The sequence below is a fragment of the Condylura cristata genome, unplaced genomic scaffold (assembly GCF_000260355.1).
Source record: "Condylura cristata isolate star-nosed mole 26May11 unplaced genomic scaffold, ConCri1.0 scaffold00001, whole genome shotgun sequence".
Taxonomy (NCBI): Eukaryota; Metazoa; Chordata; class Mammalia; order Eulipotyphla; family Talpidae; genus Condylura; species Condylura cristata.
Window position 1 is genome coordinate 69,725,409 of NW_004567102.1, and position 14,441 is coordinate 69,739,849.

Consider the following 14,441-nt stretch of genomic DNA (forward strand, 5'->3'; position numbering starts at 1 on the left):
TCGGGCCGCGGATCCCCGCAGCCGTGACCCCGACGCCAGCCCGCGAGTTAGCGGGGCCGTCTCAAGTCCCGGGCGGGGGGAGGGGCAGGAAGGCTGGGATTTGGGGGGTCTGGGAAGAGGCCGCATCAGAGGGAAAGCGCGCGCGTCTGGACGCACTGGCAGCACCGGGGCCCGGGCTAGCGGGCGGCCGCGGGCGGGGGCGCGCGGGGCGCCGTGCGCCGGGAAAGCAGGTGGGAATTCGATCCCAGATCTTCTACGAGGCTGTCAGATGCTGAGAAGACCTAGAACCGCTGCCTCAGCAGCAGAAGCCGCTCCAGAGATGGATGAGTGGAAGGGTCTTTGCGGGAAGTGTAGCCGGACTTGGGGAAGCATGTCTCCGGCTCACTTTGCAAGTTGCAAGGGAATACATTTCTCTCTGGGGGCGAAAAGCAGCACCTTCCAGCCTGGGGCAGAGTGGTGCCCACCTGCTCCGGGGAACCCACTGGATCCCTGGCTGGGTGCCGCACGTATTGGGGAGCGAGTCTCAGCCTAACCGCTGGATGCATTGCGCTAGGTTTGGACGTGGAAGTGCAGAGCATATGGCAGATACAGGGGAAATGCCGGGTTGTTTAGTAGCTGCAGGTAGTTCATTTAAATTTCATTCATTCTTTATGGAGGCAAGGAAAAGTGTCAGCTGACAGGCGGCTGGAAAGAAGGGGGGGGTGAGGAGAAAGTGTACACTTGCAAATTGTTTTATATGTTCTGAACATTATTCTCTGGGACGTTGTTTCTAATGCAAACATTACACACACCCACGCGGGCGCGCGCCGCACATGTCACCGCACTTGGGGAGGCTGGTGGGATGGTGAGTGAAGTCCCCTTACATTTCGGCCTGACCGAGGGGAGGGAGACGCGGAGGAGGCAAAGATTCGTCTCAACTGTCAGTTGCTGGAGCTCCTGCTTCCTCGGGTCTCTGGACTTTCCAGACTGGATGCGCCACAGCCCCCTATGAGGGACAGGGTGAGGAGGCCACTTGGCGACGGTCACAGTCGCCACTGGGAAGAAAGGTTCGGAGGCGGGCAGCACCCAAGGCCGCTGCCGCGCAACGGGGACGCAATCCGCGCGGGCTCTACCCTAGTTTAAGGGTTCCCCAGCGCTGCGCGCACACGTGGACGCTGGTCTCTGCTGCTCCCGGCGCACGGCGCCCGCCGCCTTAGGTCTCCAGGGCGGCGAGGTCTCCAGGGCGGCGGGACCCTGTAGAGGGACCCCTGTGGAGGACTTCTGGGAGAAAGCCCCAGCCGGCAAAGCAGCTACACTCCCGTTTCCTCTGGCCCGACTTGTACATCGTATGTTTTAACCCGCGGTCTCTCGACCCCGCGCGGTGCTGGAAAGTGGCCAAGAGCGTGGGTGTGAGTCCTGCAGCAGCACCCTGGGGCCCGGCCTGACCGCGCCGGGAGCAGAGCCAAGGCCTAGCTGGGCGCCTTAGAAAGGGGAGGCGACAACCGGGGTGGGAGTGGGGGCTTGGTGCGGGTTCCAAAAGCCTGGCACTGGGTCCGACTGCGCGGGGTGGAGGTGCAGGCGCTTGAGGGGGTTCATCTTTGCCTGGGGACTTAACCGTAGAGCGACCGAGGTCACTTGTCACTTTTTATTTTTTTATTTTTACTTTTTGAAAGCTGTGACTGGGAAGAGGAGGCGGGAGCTGGGAAGGGGTGCTGAGAGGATAAGTGGTGGCGGCTTCGAGGACTGCGCGACTGATCCCCGCGGGGCGGGGCCGCGCAGGTTCCTTGCGACTCCCAGGTAGCGAGGAAGGGAGGTGGCCCGGACGGGCGGGAGCCTTGAACCTGCTGCAAGGGGAAGAGAAACCCGGCTGCGGGCTCCTAGCCGTTTCTTGCAAGGCGAGCGTCAACTCGGTAGGGATTATTAACCAGGTCAGCGAAATGAGTCTGAACCCCTTTTCTAGAATCACAGTAGTGGCCACAAGACACTTCCTCCCGCTCCCCTCCCTCTTCCCAACCCCCAACACCTCTTTTTCTTTTTTCGTTTCTTTGCACGGCTTGTTTCCTTGATAGAATGTAATATTCATAGTTGTACTCTTGTAACCACACCAGGTCTAGCAGGTGGGGAATCGAGTGCATCAAGCCTGAAATCAAACTTTGAAAGTTCTCTGACTGTTGGGTCTGAGATCTTGTCTGAGCAGATAAAGGAAAAGTTATTTCAGGTCTTTAGTAGAAATTAATCATTCTACTAAAGGGACGACTTAGAGTAAGGAAATCGAATGCCAAAGCGAGTCCCGGTGCCAACCAAGTCTGCTGATGGATCCAGGAGCTGACAGCGTGAACTGCCTGGGGCGCGCCCAGCTCCCCTAATGGCCGCTTCAATACCTGCCCGAGACACCACGTTTTCCCCACCCAGACTTTAGTTTTGCATATCTCTGTTCTGTGCTTAATTTTTAAAAGACGCAGAAGACATGGAGTTGTCACTTAATAACTCCGGAAAGTAGCTTAGAAATGGATCCAGGTCTTTATTAGGTACAGGCAAGGAACTGAAGTCCTGAGAGAGAGGAAGTGATATGCCTAAGTCTGGCAGCTAGGTGGGGGCAGTACTAATACTGGCACCTTTGCCTCCAGAACCCCAGTCCAACTGGGCAGTTGTTCTGTCTCCCCTGACATTGCTGCCCCCTATGGGCTACGGAATATGTTGCTTTTTCTTCAGTGTTTAGCTATTGCGGAGAGGTGCCCAATTATTGGTTTGGAAAATGTAGTCAGTCATCTGTTCTGAAAAGATGATCTCCAGATCCAGTCAAACCTGAAAAGTTAAGCTGAGTTGAACCTGTGATATGCTACTTTCAGATAACTGTGGTTTTCTTCGTATCCCTGATGTTTCACAGAGGTGCCACTTCATTGGGGGGCTTTCCAAACAGTTCCCTATGAATCTTGAAAATGCTGACTTACTGACTTACAGTGCTGGGCTTATAATAGCATTTTTAACATCTTATGATGCTTGTGTTTTTTATTAAGAAAAGCTGTTGTAATTATTAACCAGAAGTTCTTTAGATCCTCTTGTTGACAGTGAGAAACAGGATTAAGCTCGTGTTTAAAAGGACACTAGATGAAAGAAATTATAGATCATAACTATAGTTTCATGGCCTTTTCTGTAGTGGTATTTTAAGTTTGGATCACATCCTACTTGTCATCCTGCTTCCTGGTCTTTCAGATTGTTGCCCAAAGTAATAGTTTTAAATGATAAGAATCTCAATTTGAGGATTTTTGATAAACACTTTTGCTTTACTGCTAGAGGATCAGTAATAAACACATGTGAGTTAGCTAGGGAAAACAAAACCTGCTATGAATATAGATTTCATTTTAAAATCATTTGCATTTATGATATTGCTTTGTATTGTTATTTGCTTTAGACTCAGCTTGATGGATTACTCAATATTCTCATGATAAATTTTAATGAAGTTTCTAAGATAGTATAATTTTCTTCATATAACTAAATATATAAGAAAGGCAAACTGTGGCTGTAAAAATTATTCTCATTTATTCACTATATGAATAATAGATATTGAGTATAACATTACTTTAGCAGTTCTTTTTAAACCCACCTGGGGGAATCCCTTACTTTTGAATAGGTACATTTTAAGATACTTGAAATCCTAATTAGTCAGAGATAGAAAAAACAAAAGTGTAAGTAAGATTCTGACTATCAAGTGGCCTAGTTAATCTGGAAATTGAGTATTGTCAATATAACCACAAATTGGATCAACTTGGTCTGGAGTTTTGAGCTGTTTGATAGTAAAGTTATTTACAAAGCAGTTTGATCACATGCCGGTCTTACCTGCCTCAGGTTTTTCGCTCCTTTCCTCTTAGATTCTCTTAATCTTCTAATCTTTAAGGGATGACTATAATTATATTTCCAGGTGTATTACTTCTTGATTTTTTTCTCTTAATATAGCATCAATTCCCATTGGAATAACACAATTGGGTTGTTTATTTTATTTGGGAAATATTGTTGAAATGCTGTGATGTAAGCCAAAGATTTTGATTGTGTACTTATATAAAGGACATGGATTCTCATTCCTTTGATTGTCCTTTACATTGTTTTCAACTTTCCCTCCATTGGCTGGAAGGTTGCCAAATGTGTAACTTGTCACTGGTCTAACAGAAGCAGCAGGTTTAAACATGCAGAGCAATAAGAAAGTGCCAGGTCCTTTGCCGTATCTGTGGATACCAATAACAGCAGAACCAGTTTATAGAACGAGAGCAATAGAATGCAGAAAACAATCTTGTTGTGCAAGTTCTCAGTTTTATCTGTGTAGCCTTTGAAAAGATCGTCGAGGAGTTTTTGTGTATGTTTTGTAATTCAATCGTTTAAATCTTCTTGTTTCAATCCACAATTGCCTATTTTTATTTCTGCAGCATCTACAGTAGCGATGAGGATGATGAAGACATTGAGATGTGTGACCATGACTACGATGGGCTGCTTCCCAAGTCTGGAAAGCGTCACTTGGGCAAAACCAGGTGGACCAGGGAAGAGGTAAGTACTGACATTATCAAGATATGGAAGAAAACCTGGAGTGTAGCGAATTGTGAAGAACCAAGTTCCAGCTAACCTAGAGGGGCTCCAAATCAGAATCGAGATCTTTAAAATCTCACCCTGTTTTACTGCTTACACGCCTACATGTAGGCTATATCACTTTTCAAAGCTATTTGTTCTTTGAAGGTTTTGGCCTACCTCTTGCTTCATCTGTTTCCCTCTACCTGTTCTGTTCTTGTCCCTTTGCCCCACAACTTCTTCCTTCTTTATCACCATTGAGTGTACCACTTATTCTCTGAAGTCATCCTTAGCTTCCAGACAAATTGGATGCATCCTCCAACCAGTGGTTAAATGTTCATATTTACTGTTGCTGCAACACATATTCCTCTCCAGTAGCCTATACATCTGCTGAGGGCAAGGTTAAACGTTTGTTCATTTTTGTGTTCTGGAACTCAGAATTGCTTGACATGGAAACAGAATACAGTAGTCCACCCTTGTCCACCTTCTGCAGTTGTAGTTACCCATGGTCAACCACAGCCCGAAAATATTAAATACAGTAAGTTCTTTTGAGAGTGAGGCATGCACGTATTTACATGACTTGAATCACAATATATTGTATATGTTATTTTTATTATTGTTGTCAATCTCTTACTGTGCCTAGTTTATAAATTAAACTTTGTTATAGGCACGTATGTATTGGGAAAAAGCACATAGAATTTAGTTGCATCCTCAGTTTCAGGCACCCACTGGGGCTCCTGGAATATAACTCACTTTGTTAACAAAGGTATGCTGAAGAAATTAATGAATTGCTACTTCCAAAAACAAAACATTGAAACAAAATGCTCACAGAACTTTTCTCATTTTAAGGATTCATTTAACATCCTTGAAATATATTTCATAACCACATAAATGAATATCTGGTCTAAAAGAATTCAGGAGTGGATGGAGATATATTTACTTCTCGATTCTTTTCTTTTTTTTTTATCAAAGGATTGATCTTTTTAGAAATGTAAAAATAGATTAGGAGCAAAATTATTAAGGTATGGAAATGGCTGCTTTTTCTTTTAAATTCTCAAAAAAAATGCTGCTGATATTAGAGCATTTCATGTTATGGTACATTGAATTGACTCTTACTCCATTTAAGTCCACCCTGCTTTTACTTAGACCACAGTCCCTATTAACATCCAGATAGGATTTCCAGTGAAGTCCATAGGAAATGCATAGTTTACCCGTGGAAATTGTGTACTTTATTGATCCTTAATGATATAGAAGTTCTGTCATTAACTCTGACTTCCTAACTCCCTTGTCTGTATTCATACAGGTCACATTGTGTCTGAAAGTTTCTTTTGCAGAAACAGGAAGGAACTTGTTAGCTTGAAAGAACATTTTTGAGTGGACATTTGTGAACTGAAAGATTTCCCCTTGATGTCTAGTGTCTTGTATTCTCCTAAGTTTGGCTTCATTTAAATTGTGAATACATTGATACAAAACCTAAGTTATTTTCTTATGTCTTAGGTGCCTTCAAGTTTAAGAAATGTGATCTATTTTTTTTATATGAAAGGAACTGTAGTAACAAATTCTAGAAGTTCAGCTACTTGTTTCTTGAGATTCTATTTATTGTCATAGTTAAATTTCTACTGAATATAACTTGGGAATCATTATTTCTTCCCACCAATTAAAACATTCAACTATTACAAAATATTAAACACTCATTGTGCCAAGCAGAACACCAAATGTTTTACATAATTATCTCATGTAATGCCCAAGTAACCCTGTTGACATCTGCATTCCCATGGATGACAATTGCTAAGCCAGGAAAGCAAAATGATCTACCCAAGCTTAGGCAACTAATCAATAGCTGAGTCCAGCTTCAAACTCTGGTTTCTTTGACTGTAAGTCCGTGCTCTCAGCCTGTATGTTACATCAGTATCTGTAGCAGATGGATGCTTTTGAGAGTTTTTTTTTTTCTGGATTGGATAATGGTATTGTTCCCCCCCTTCATGCTAACAACTGTCATGTTTATAATGACTGACATACTAGGATTACCTTTAAATATTTTAGGATGAAAAACTAAAGAAGCTGGTGGAACAGAATGGAACAGATGACTGGAAAGTTATTGCCAATTATCTCCCGGTAAGTTAGTACATTTTTTGTTTCTGTAAAAGGAAATCTCCCAGATATTTAAATAAAATGTTCTAGAAGAGATTATTAAGATAGTACATATATGCTCATTTGAAGAAGTAGGGGAAGAAACACCTCATCCATAGCTTATAGCTTATATCACACTCTTATTAAAGTGATGTTTCTAAATAAATGGTTAAATTATAAAGTTTTAGAACAATTTTAAATATTTGCTTTTTAGCTTTTCATATATTTGGAAAATATATGTGTGCATACATATACATATATGTGTATGTGTGTATACACATGTATATGTGTATATATACATGTATATATGCATGTGTGTGTGTGTGTATTAGTATTCTGATGATTTTTCATATGGTAGATAACTCAGCTGGGTGATAGCTTCTTTTAGAGTCCCTATATTGGGTAACCCAGTTTGAAATTTTGGAGACCTTCTCGATTTATTTCACACCCCACCCTCTCAATATTCCCTACATCCAAGTGTTTGCTAAGCAATCTAGAATTTCTTTGTCTCTGGTTCCCTCTTTTTCTTCTTCCGTGGATTTGTCCTTCCTTAGACAAATCCTCCTGCACCATTACAATGGCTTCCCTGCTTACGATTTTTTACTTTTTCATGTGTCCCAAGGACCAATGATAGCTAGCACTTCCTATAGTGCAACTATATCTTATCTTCTCAAAACCAACAACTGTGACTTCAATTTTTACCTGTTATATAAACAGCCTCAACATGGTACATACAGGCCCTCCTGTATGGCCCCAGTTTACCACTCTAGTTTTGTTTTTTATTTCCTCTCTGTAAGCACATTTAGTTGAATTCATTTTTGCTTTCCCTCTTCTGGGCTATTGTTCCTCATGGCCCTATCATCTAGAATGTTCTATTCATATTTCAAAGTCCATATCAAGAGCTATTCTCTACTCCTCCTAAGGCAATACAGTAAGTTGTAAAGAGATGCTTCTTTCCCCATGCCAACCTTATTTTTCCTTCTATAGTTAATTATATATTTGTCATTTCCTTCTTACAAGATTTAGGGTGCTGTGTCTCTTATTCAACTTTTCTGGCCTGTATCTCTTACTCATCTGTTACTGCAATAGTAATGCTATGCTACTGAATTGACAAATATCCCCTATTTTGAATGAGAAGCAAAACCTGAGATACTTATAGAGGGTATCCATAAAAGTCCCACATTAATTCGGATCTCTAACATGTCTTAGTCTCTGCCCATGTAGCTATTTCCATATGCAACAAACTCCAGTTAAACTTACGTTAAATTACTAACCATATGTGTAGCATGGTGATCATTTGGTTCTCGTGAAGACTTGTTTTCTTCAGGAGACAGTGCTTCTAATTTTAGATGTCATTTTGATAGTCTTCGTATATTCTTAATTTGTAAATAATGAGGGTTGGATGGGCTCTCCGAACATGCCTTAACTACCCTTGAATGTTTTCACCATGTTTGTTTCTGAATGATTCATATTATAACAAGTCTTCATGTGCTTATCACATCATGCTTATATAACAGTGAATACTTAATCTTATTTGCCTAGAATCGAACAGATGTGCAGTGTCAGCACCGATGGCAGAAAGTTCTAAACCCTGAGCTCATCAAGGGTCCTTGGACCAAAGAAGAAGATCAGAGAGTAAGTTGTTTCTTCACAGACATATGAATCACAATTGAGAATTTCCCTAAACATCTCTGTTGAATATTTCCCAGCTGCAGGAGACAGGTACAGTGTGCAAACAGGAAGAATAGTCCCATATTTCCAATGAATGAAAGTACATTTTTAGAAATTTTCTAAAGCTCTTGTAACAGAATGATTATGCTGATTCATTACATACACTAAAACATAGGTTATTTTTGTGTGTTTGTCTGAAGGTGATAGAGCTTGTACAGAAATACGGTCCGAAACGTTGGTCTGTGATTGCCAAGCACTTAAAGGGGAGAATTGGAAAACAATGTAGAGAGAGGTGGCATAACCACTTGAATCCAGAAGTTAAGAAAACCTCCTGGACAGAAGAGGAAGACAGAATTATTTACCAGGCACACAAGAGACTGGGGAACAGATGGGCAGAAATCGCAAAGCTACTGCCTGGACGGTAATAATATGTACACAATCTATTGATGAGGGAAGTATAAGGGCATGGGTATTGAACATTCTGCTTTAAATGTATGGTGAGTGCATTATATTTTATCAGTCATAAGTATCCATTCTTTGTAAATTCATACCTTTTAGAATTAGAAGAGACCTTAAGGTTTATCTGGTCAAGGACTTCCAGAATCTACCCAATTGTGAGCCTGGGGCCAAATCATCCAGGTTTCCCTGGTCCCAGTTTCCCCACTTGCAAAATGAGTAAGAACCTATTTCACAGGGTCAATGTTAGTATCAAGTAAAATGGATGTGAAAGCATTCTGGAGACTGGGAATAGATGGTTTGTCTCTGGGCTGACAGATTTCACACAGCAGGTTAATTGACCAGAAGGACCTCAGCCACCATTGTCCTAATACAGCATTCATTTCATTATACTACTTGGCTGAATTTTTTTCTTTTGGTGAAAGAAATTGTGTATTTCTAGAATCATCATGCTGCTTCTAGGTTTTAAAATATCAGTGCCATGGCTTCTTTTTTAGCAAACGAGGCACAAAAATCACCTCATCCATCATCTCTATGGAAGCTCATTTTTATCCCCTCTTGTAAAGTTATGACAGATTTTATTTAATTTGGAAAAATTCTTTTTACTATAAATCTTATATTAAAAAAGTAAGATAGAAAATATTTTCATTCTTGAGCTTCATAACCCAAAAGTAGAGAAAAAATCATTTCAAAGAAACCCAGACTCTGCTGGATTATGTAGTATTCTTCTGTGATATTCCAAAGCATATCCTTGTTCATGATTCAGTATAAGAGAATTCAAGAATTTGGTAAAAGGAAGCCTTTTCTTCTACATGGTCTGAAAGGATATGCTGATGAGTCTTCTAAAAAATTAAGGGGCTACTGAACTTCCTCTTTCTTTAGTCTACATTCCCCCACCCCCATCATAATAGTAAAAGAGAGGCTAAAAACGGTTTTTTTGAATTGAGAAACTGCTTTCCTGAAAATTGAAAGACTTTAATAAAAATGCTGTGCAGCATGAGAATATATTGGAGGTTAACATTGTTCCCTTCTGAATCTCATCTTTCATTCTCACCTCTGTCTGGTTATAGAATAAATGGGTTTTTATTATTACTATCATTATTATTATTATTATACTAGTTTATTTTTACATATTTTTGTGCATTTTTCCATCTCAGTTGCAATCCCCTTGGGTTTCCCATCACCAAATCACCTATGTACCATCACCATAGTCCAGTGGGGTATTTCTTGAAAAGTGCACGTTTTGTGGGATTTTTCATGTTTTTTCTTATTCAGAATTTCTGGCTAGTGCCATTCAAGATAAAGAGTGGACAGAGGATGACAGCAGTACCATTGTCATTCACTAGGCTGTATTAAATGCCTGTTGTGGCAGGTAGGCCCTATTAACCCACACTCAAAACAACAATTTTCTACACCAGACAGAACTCTATATTCTATTACAAATAGTCAGGAAAAAAGCATCAATGTTGTGTTGGAAACACTTTTTTTTTTTTTTTAAATTTTTTTTTTTTTAAGATTTATTTATTTGTGCATACAGAACTGGGATACAGGCCAGAGGCTCAGTGGCAGTGAGAAGCCTCACCAGAGACAGAGTGGGGAAGAGAACAGGCAGATCCACGAAGTACACTGCTGAGGGGAGCAGCGGGCGGGTCAGGAGAGGTCTGCCACACCATGTGGTCACCTCCGGGGCTAGCGGGAATCGAACTCCTGCGCAAGGGGCTTTAGATTCTCAGTACTGTGCTTTAACTCACTGCGCCACCAGGGAGGGCTGGAAACACTCTTTCATCAAGGAAACAATATGGTTAAAAGTTCTCAAAATTGGGCCCTCCCTGGTGGCTCAGCGGGTTAAAGCACAGCACTGAGAATCTAAAGCCGCTTCCGCATGAGTTCGATTCCCGCCAGCCCCGGAGGTGACCACATGGTGTGGCAGACCTCTCCTGGCCCGCCCGCTGCTCCCCTCAGCAGTGTACTTTGACCATCTGCCTGTTCTGTTGCCCGCTCTGTCTCTGGTGAGGCCTCTCACCGCCCCTGAGCTCTGGCCTGTACCCCAGTTCTGTATGCACAAATAAATAAAATCTTAAAAAAAAAAAAAAGTTCTCAAAATTTAGTTTGTAGCAGACTGCAAGCTTCCATATTTGTAATTAAGGGAAATCTTTGGTTTTTTAAATAAGTATGCAGAGAAACCTGGTTTGGGGAGGTAGAGATGAAAACAATTTAAAAAAAAACAAAAAGCGGGCCCTCCCTGGTGGCGCAGCGGGTTAAAGCACAGCACTAAGAAGCTAAAGCCACTTCCGCATGAGCTCGATTCCCGCCTGCCCTGGAGGAGATCCACATGGTGAAGCAGATCTCTCCTGACCCGCCCGCTGCTCCCCTCAGCAGTGTACCTCATCGCTCTGCCTGTTCTGCTCCCCTCTCTGTCTCTGGTGAATTCTCTCACCCTCCACATCTCTAGCCTGTACCCCAGTTCCGTATGAATAAATAAATCTTAAAAAAAAAAAAAAAGCATTATTAGTGGACCAAAAGGTCTCTGTTAGAAACAGTTTTCTGTCAATTAACTCTAATCAGAATTGAAATTTTTGTTTTGTAAAATTTTTATGTGATATATTTCTGTGCAGAACTGATAATGCTATCAAGAACCACTGGAATTCTACAATGCGTCGGAAGGTGGAACAGGAAGGTTATCTGCAGGAGTCTTCCAAAGCCAGCCAGCCAACAGTGGCCACGAGTTTTCAGAAGAACAGTCATTTAATGGGTTTTGCTCATGCTCCACCGTCAACTCAACTCCCTCCAACTGGCCAGCCCTCAGTGAATAATGAGTATTCCTATTACCACATTTCTGAGGCACAAAATGTAAGCCATTCCTTAGAATTTGGCTAATGAGAAATGGTTATTTTAGCTCCAGATAGGAAGGTTATCTTGCAGTTGCTTATCTTACAGAGTGTCCAAAACGTGCTCATGAACAACACCCATCAACACCTGTTGACGTAGACAGGGCTAGATTCTGTCATCCCTGACATGTGTTGAGAAATGAAGGTGTTTAGTGATTGGTGCAGGTTCTACAGCTTGCAGAAATAATGCAGACTACAGTCCAGGCTGTGTGATCCTACTTGCTGCTTCAAATATAATTTGAAGTTAGCTTTTAAATAAAATCTACTCCATCAGGCATGGCTAAAGAAGAAGGAAGGAATAGAATTGCATTTGTAGTCTATTTTTCTTTCAGAAAGAAAAATGAATGGAACATTACATTTAAAGTGGAGATAGTTTGACATAGAAATTGGGTAGATGAAATTCTAAGTTTGATTCTAGTGGTGATTTAGTTGGAATGTCAGTGTTTATGTTCTACTATGAGTCAGGAGGGAGTATATGACACCACTCTGTCTCCCTTTAAGCTCCTGTGGATCAATGTGAGTCCTTTCTCATTTCTAGATATTTGTAATGAGAGAAAGAAATATTATAATGGGTGGGCAGAAGAATAAAGAGGAAAAATTTTTTAAATTTCTTATTAAGACAAACAATGAATGATGAAACTTACCTAAGAAAAAAGAACCCACATGCAAATTCTGTGCAAAACATATTCATAAGTAGCTTTTACTCTCTCTGTTCCTTGCATTTGACTCAGACTCTCCAGAAAGGTCTCAAATGAATGACCAATCAGAGTATCTCTTTACTAAAATTCATTTTTCCCAGAAAGTCATTTTTATTTATAAACAGCTGTGGTATCATTTTTTCCCATCAAAACTTGTTGTATATTCATGAATGTATTTAAACTATGTTTTCATTGTGTTTTTCTTTAATTGAAGAATACTTCCTTTGAGGATTGACAAGTACTTTAAATTTTATTCTTTATGATGCTTTAACTCTATAGTCTTTTTTAAAAAGGCCTAGCTAAAATTTCAAATTAAAGTTTGGTTTAGTGAGTTTTTTCAATGGATTTTTTTTTTTCTGTCTAGAGCAAAATTCAGGGAGCCAAGTCCCCTGAGGCATAGGTAATGGTGAATGACTAGGCCTTTGTCTGCTTTGCCTTTGTGATCTAGGTCTCCGGTCATGTCCCATACCCCGTAGCGTTACATGTAAATATCGTCAATGTCCCTCAGCCAGCTGCTGCGGCCATTCAGGTGAGACCATTTCAAGAACTTCTCATAAAGAAATTCATTCTTGCTGCTAGTGGCGCAAGTTATTTCTTTCAGCTAAACAATAATTTTTACTTGACGAAGGAAGTCAAAGCAAAGGAAATTGTGGAGAGGGGTGGGTGGGGTTCTGGCCAGCAATCTCCTGATCTCTATTAGAGTGAATTTGCTCTGCAGTTCTCAGGCTGTCTGATGTTATAAACTGAAATAACTCACCGGTCAGCATGTGCTTCAGCCTCAGCTAAACCTACCGGTTCATGTGGTCCCTGTGAACTGCTGGCCACAGCCATTGTATTTACACCTTTTGATCAGGATTTTGTCTTTTTTTCTTCACTTTCACTTTCAGAGACACTATAATGATGAAGACCCTGAGAAAGAAAAGCGAATAAAGGAATTAGAGTTACTCTTAATGTCAACTGAGAATGAAATCAAAGGACAACAGGCTGTGCCAGTAAGAACATGACAGTGACCTTGTGCTTGAATGGGCATGGGGAGGGTGGGTAGACAGCAGCTTTACTCCAGTGCTTTTCGTGTCTTTCCTTCTTTTCTAAATATGACACCAGTCAAGTCTCTGTATATCCATTAACAATATTGAAACATGAGAAGCTGCTTGTAATACAATGTAGTTGATATTAGAATGTAATGCTGACTACCTTGAAGTACATTTTTGTTACAGTGGAAACTCAAAATCCAATTGTGACTGTCATCATCAGTTTTCAGTCTTCAGTAGAATGGAGGGTTGTAATCAATTTCAAGACTAGCCAAGATAAAATGAATGAAATTTTTTTTCTTCCCCCCCCACAAAGCTGTGTCTCTGTACAGTTCCTATGCATTTGATTTTTCGTTTTATTTTCTCAACCTAGATTTTCATACTTCATAATTTAAATCTGATTTATGGAGGTTCAGTATATACATGTAAAAACATCGCTATAATCTCCATCAATAACATTAGGAACTGTTTTTTGTTGCATGCATTAAAGCTCTGTGGACCATTACTGAATTTTGAGTCTGTTTTAATGATTAGGCAGCAAACTGGTTAACTGCTATGCATGTAGAGAGTTATAAAAGAGAGTAACTGTGACACTCAGTAGGAATAAGGTTTTTATTCTTAGGGATCAGGTTCTTTTTGGTTCAATGATGATGTGTCTAATGTCCAACCACTTTTTAACTTTAGTTAATGTTTTGCAATTTCTCCTGTTGCATGGTCATGCTGAAAGGAGACTTCTGTTAGTTTGCTCTTCTGCTTTCCTAACCACGTTGCTTTGGCAGCCCTTCATGGCATCAGTGCAATAATAGCATTAGAAAAGGAAAGAAGCAACAAGAATATATACCGATGAAAGCACATCTGTAGAATTCGCCAGCCTTTTCCTAACTTAGAATTAAGAACTGAGCATCTCTTAATTCATGGCATTTATGGCGCTGTTGGCATTTACATTCGAATAAGACACTGCATGTGAGAACTGGCATGTCCTTGTCAACAGGATCCCTCTAGTTGCAGTCTTAGGATGACATTTAAGGTGATTG

The 14,441-nt window shown here is 41.0% G+C and overlaps 1 protein-coding gene across 1 annotated transcript in view; it reads left to right on the forward strand.

Annotated features, from left to right (window-relative positions):
* The first annotated feature begins 1,841 nt into the window (after window positions 1-1,841).
* Window positions 1,842-14,441, forward strand: part of MYB (v-myb avian myeloblastosis viral oncogene homolog) — a 29,666-nt gene continuing 17,066 nt past the window's right edge. Inside the window, exons 1-8 of the mRNA XM_012735260.1 lie at window positions 1,842-1,889; window positions 4,398-4,515; window positions 6,577-6,648; window positions 8,206-8,298; window positions 8,535-8,755; window positions 11,406-11,640; window positions 12,825-12,905; window positions 13,264-13,368. Of these exons, the coding sequence (XP_012590714.1) occupies window positions 4,435-4,515; window positions 6,577-6,648; window positions 8,206-8,298; window positions 8,535-8,755; window positions 11,406-11,640; window positions 12,825-12,905; window positions 13,264-13,368 (888 nt within the window). The 5' untranslated portion in view covers window positions 1,842-1,889; window positions 4,398-4,434. The remainder of the gene's footprint in view (window positions 1,890-4,397; window positions 4,516-6,576; window positions 6,649-8,205; window positions 8,299-8,534; window positions 8,756-11,405; window positions 11,641-12,824; window positions 12,906-13,263; window positions 13,369-14,441) is intronic.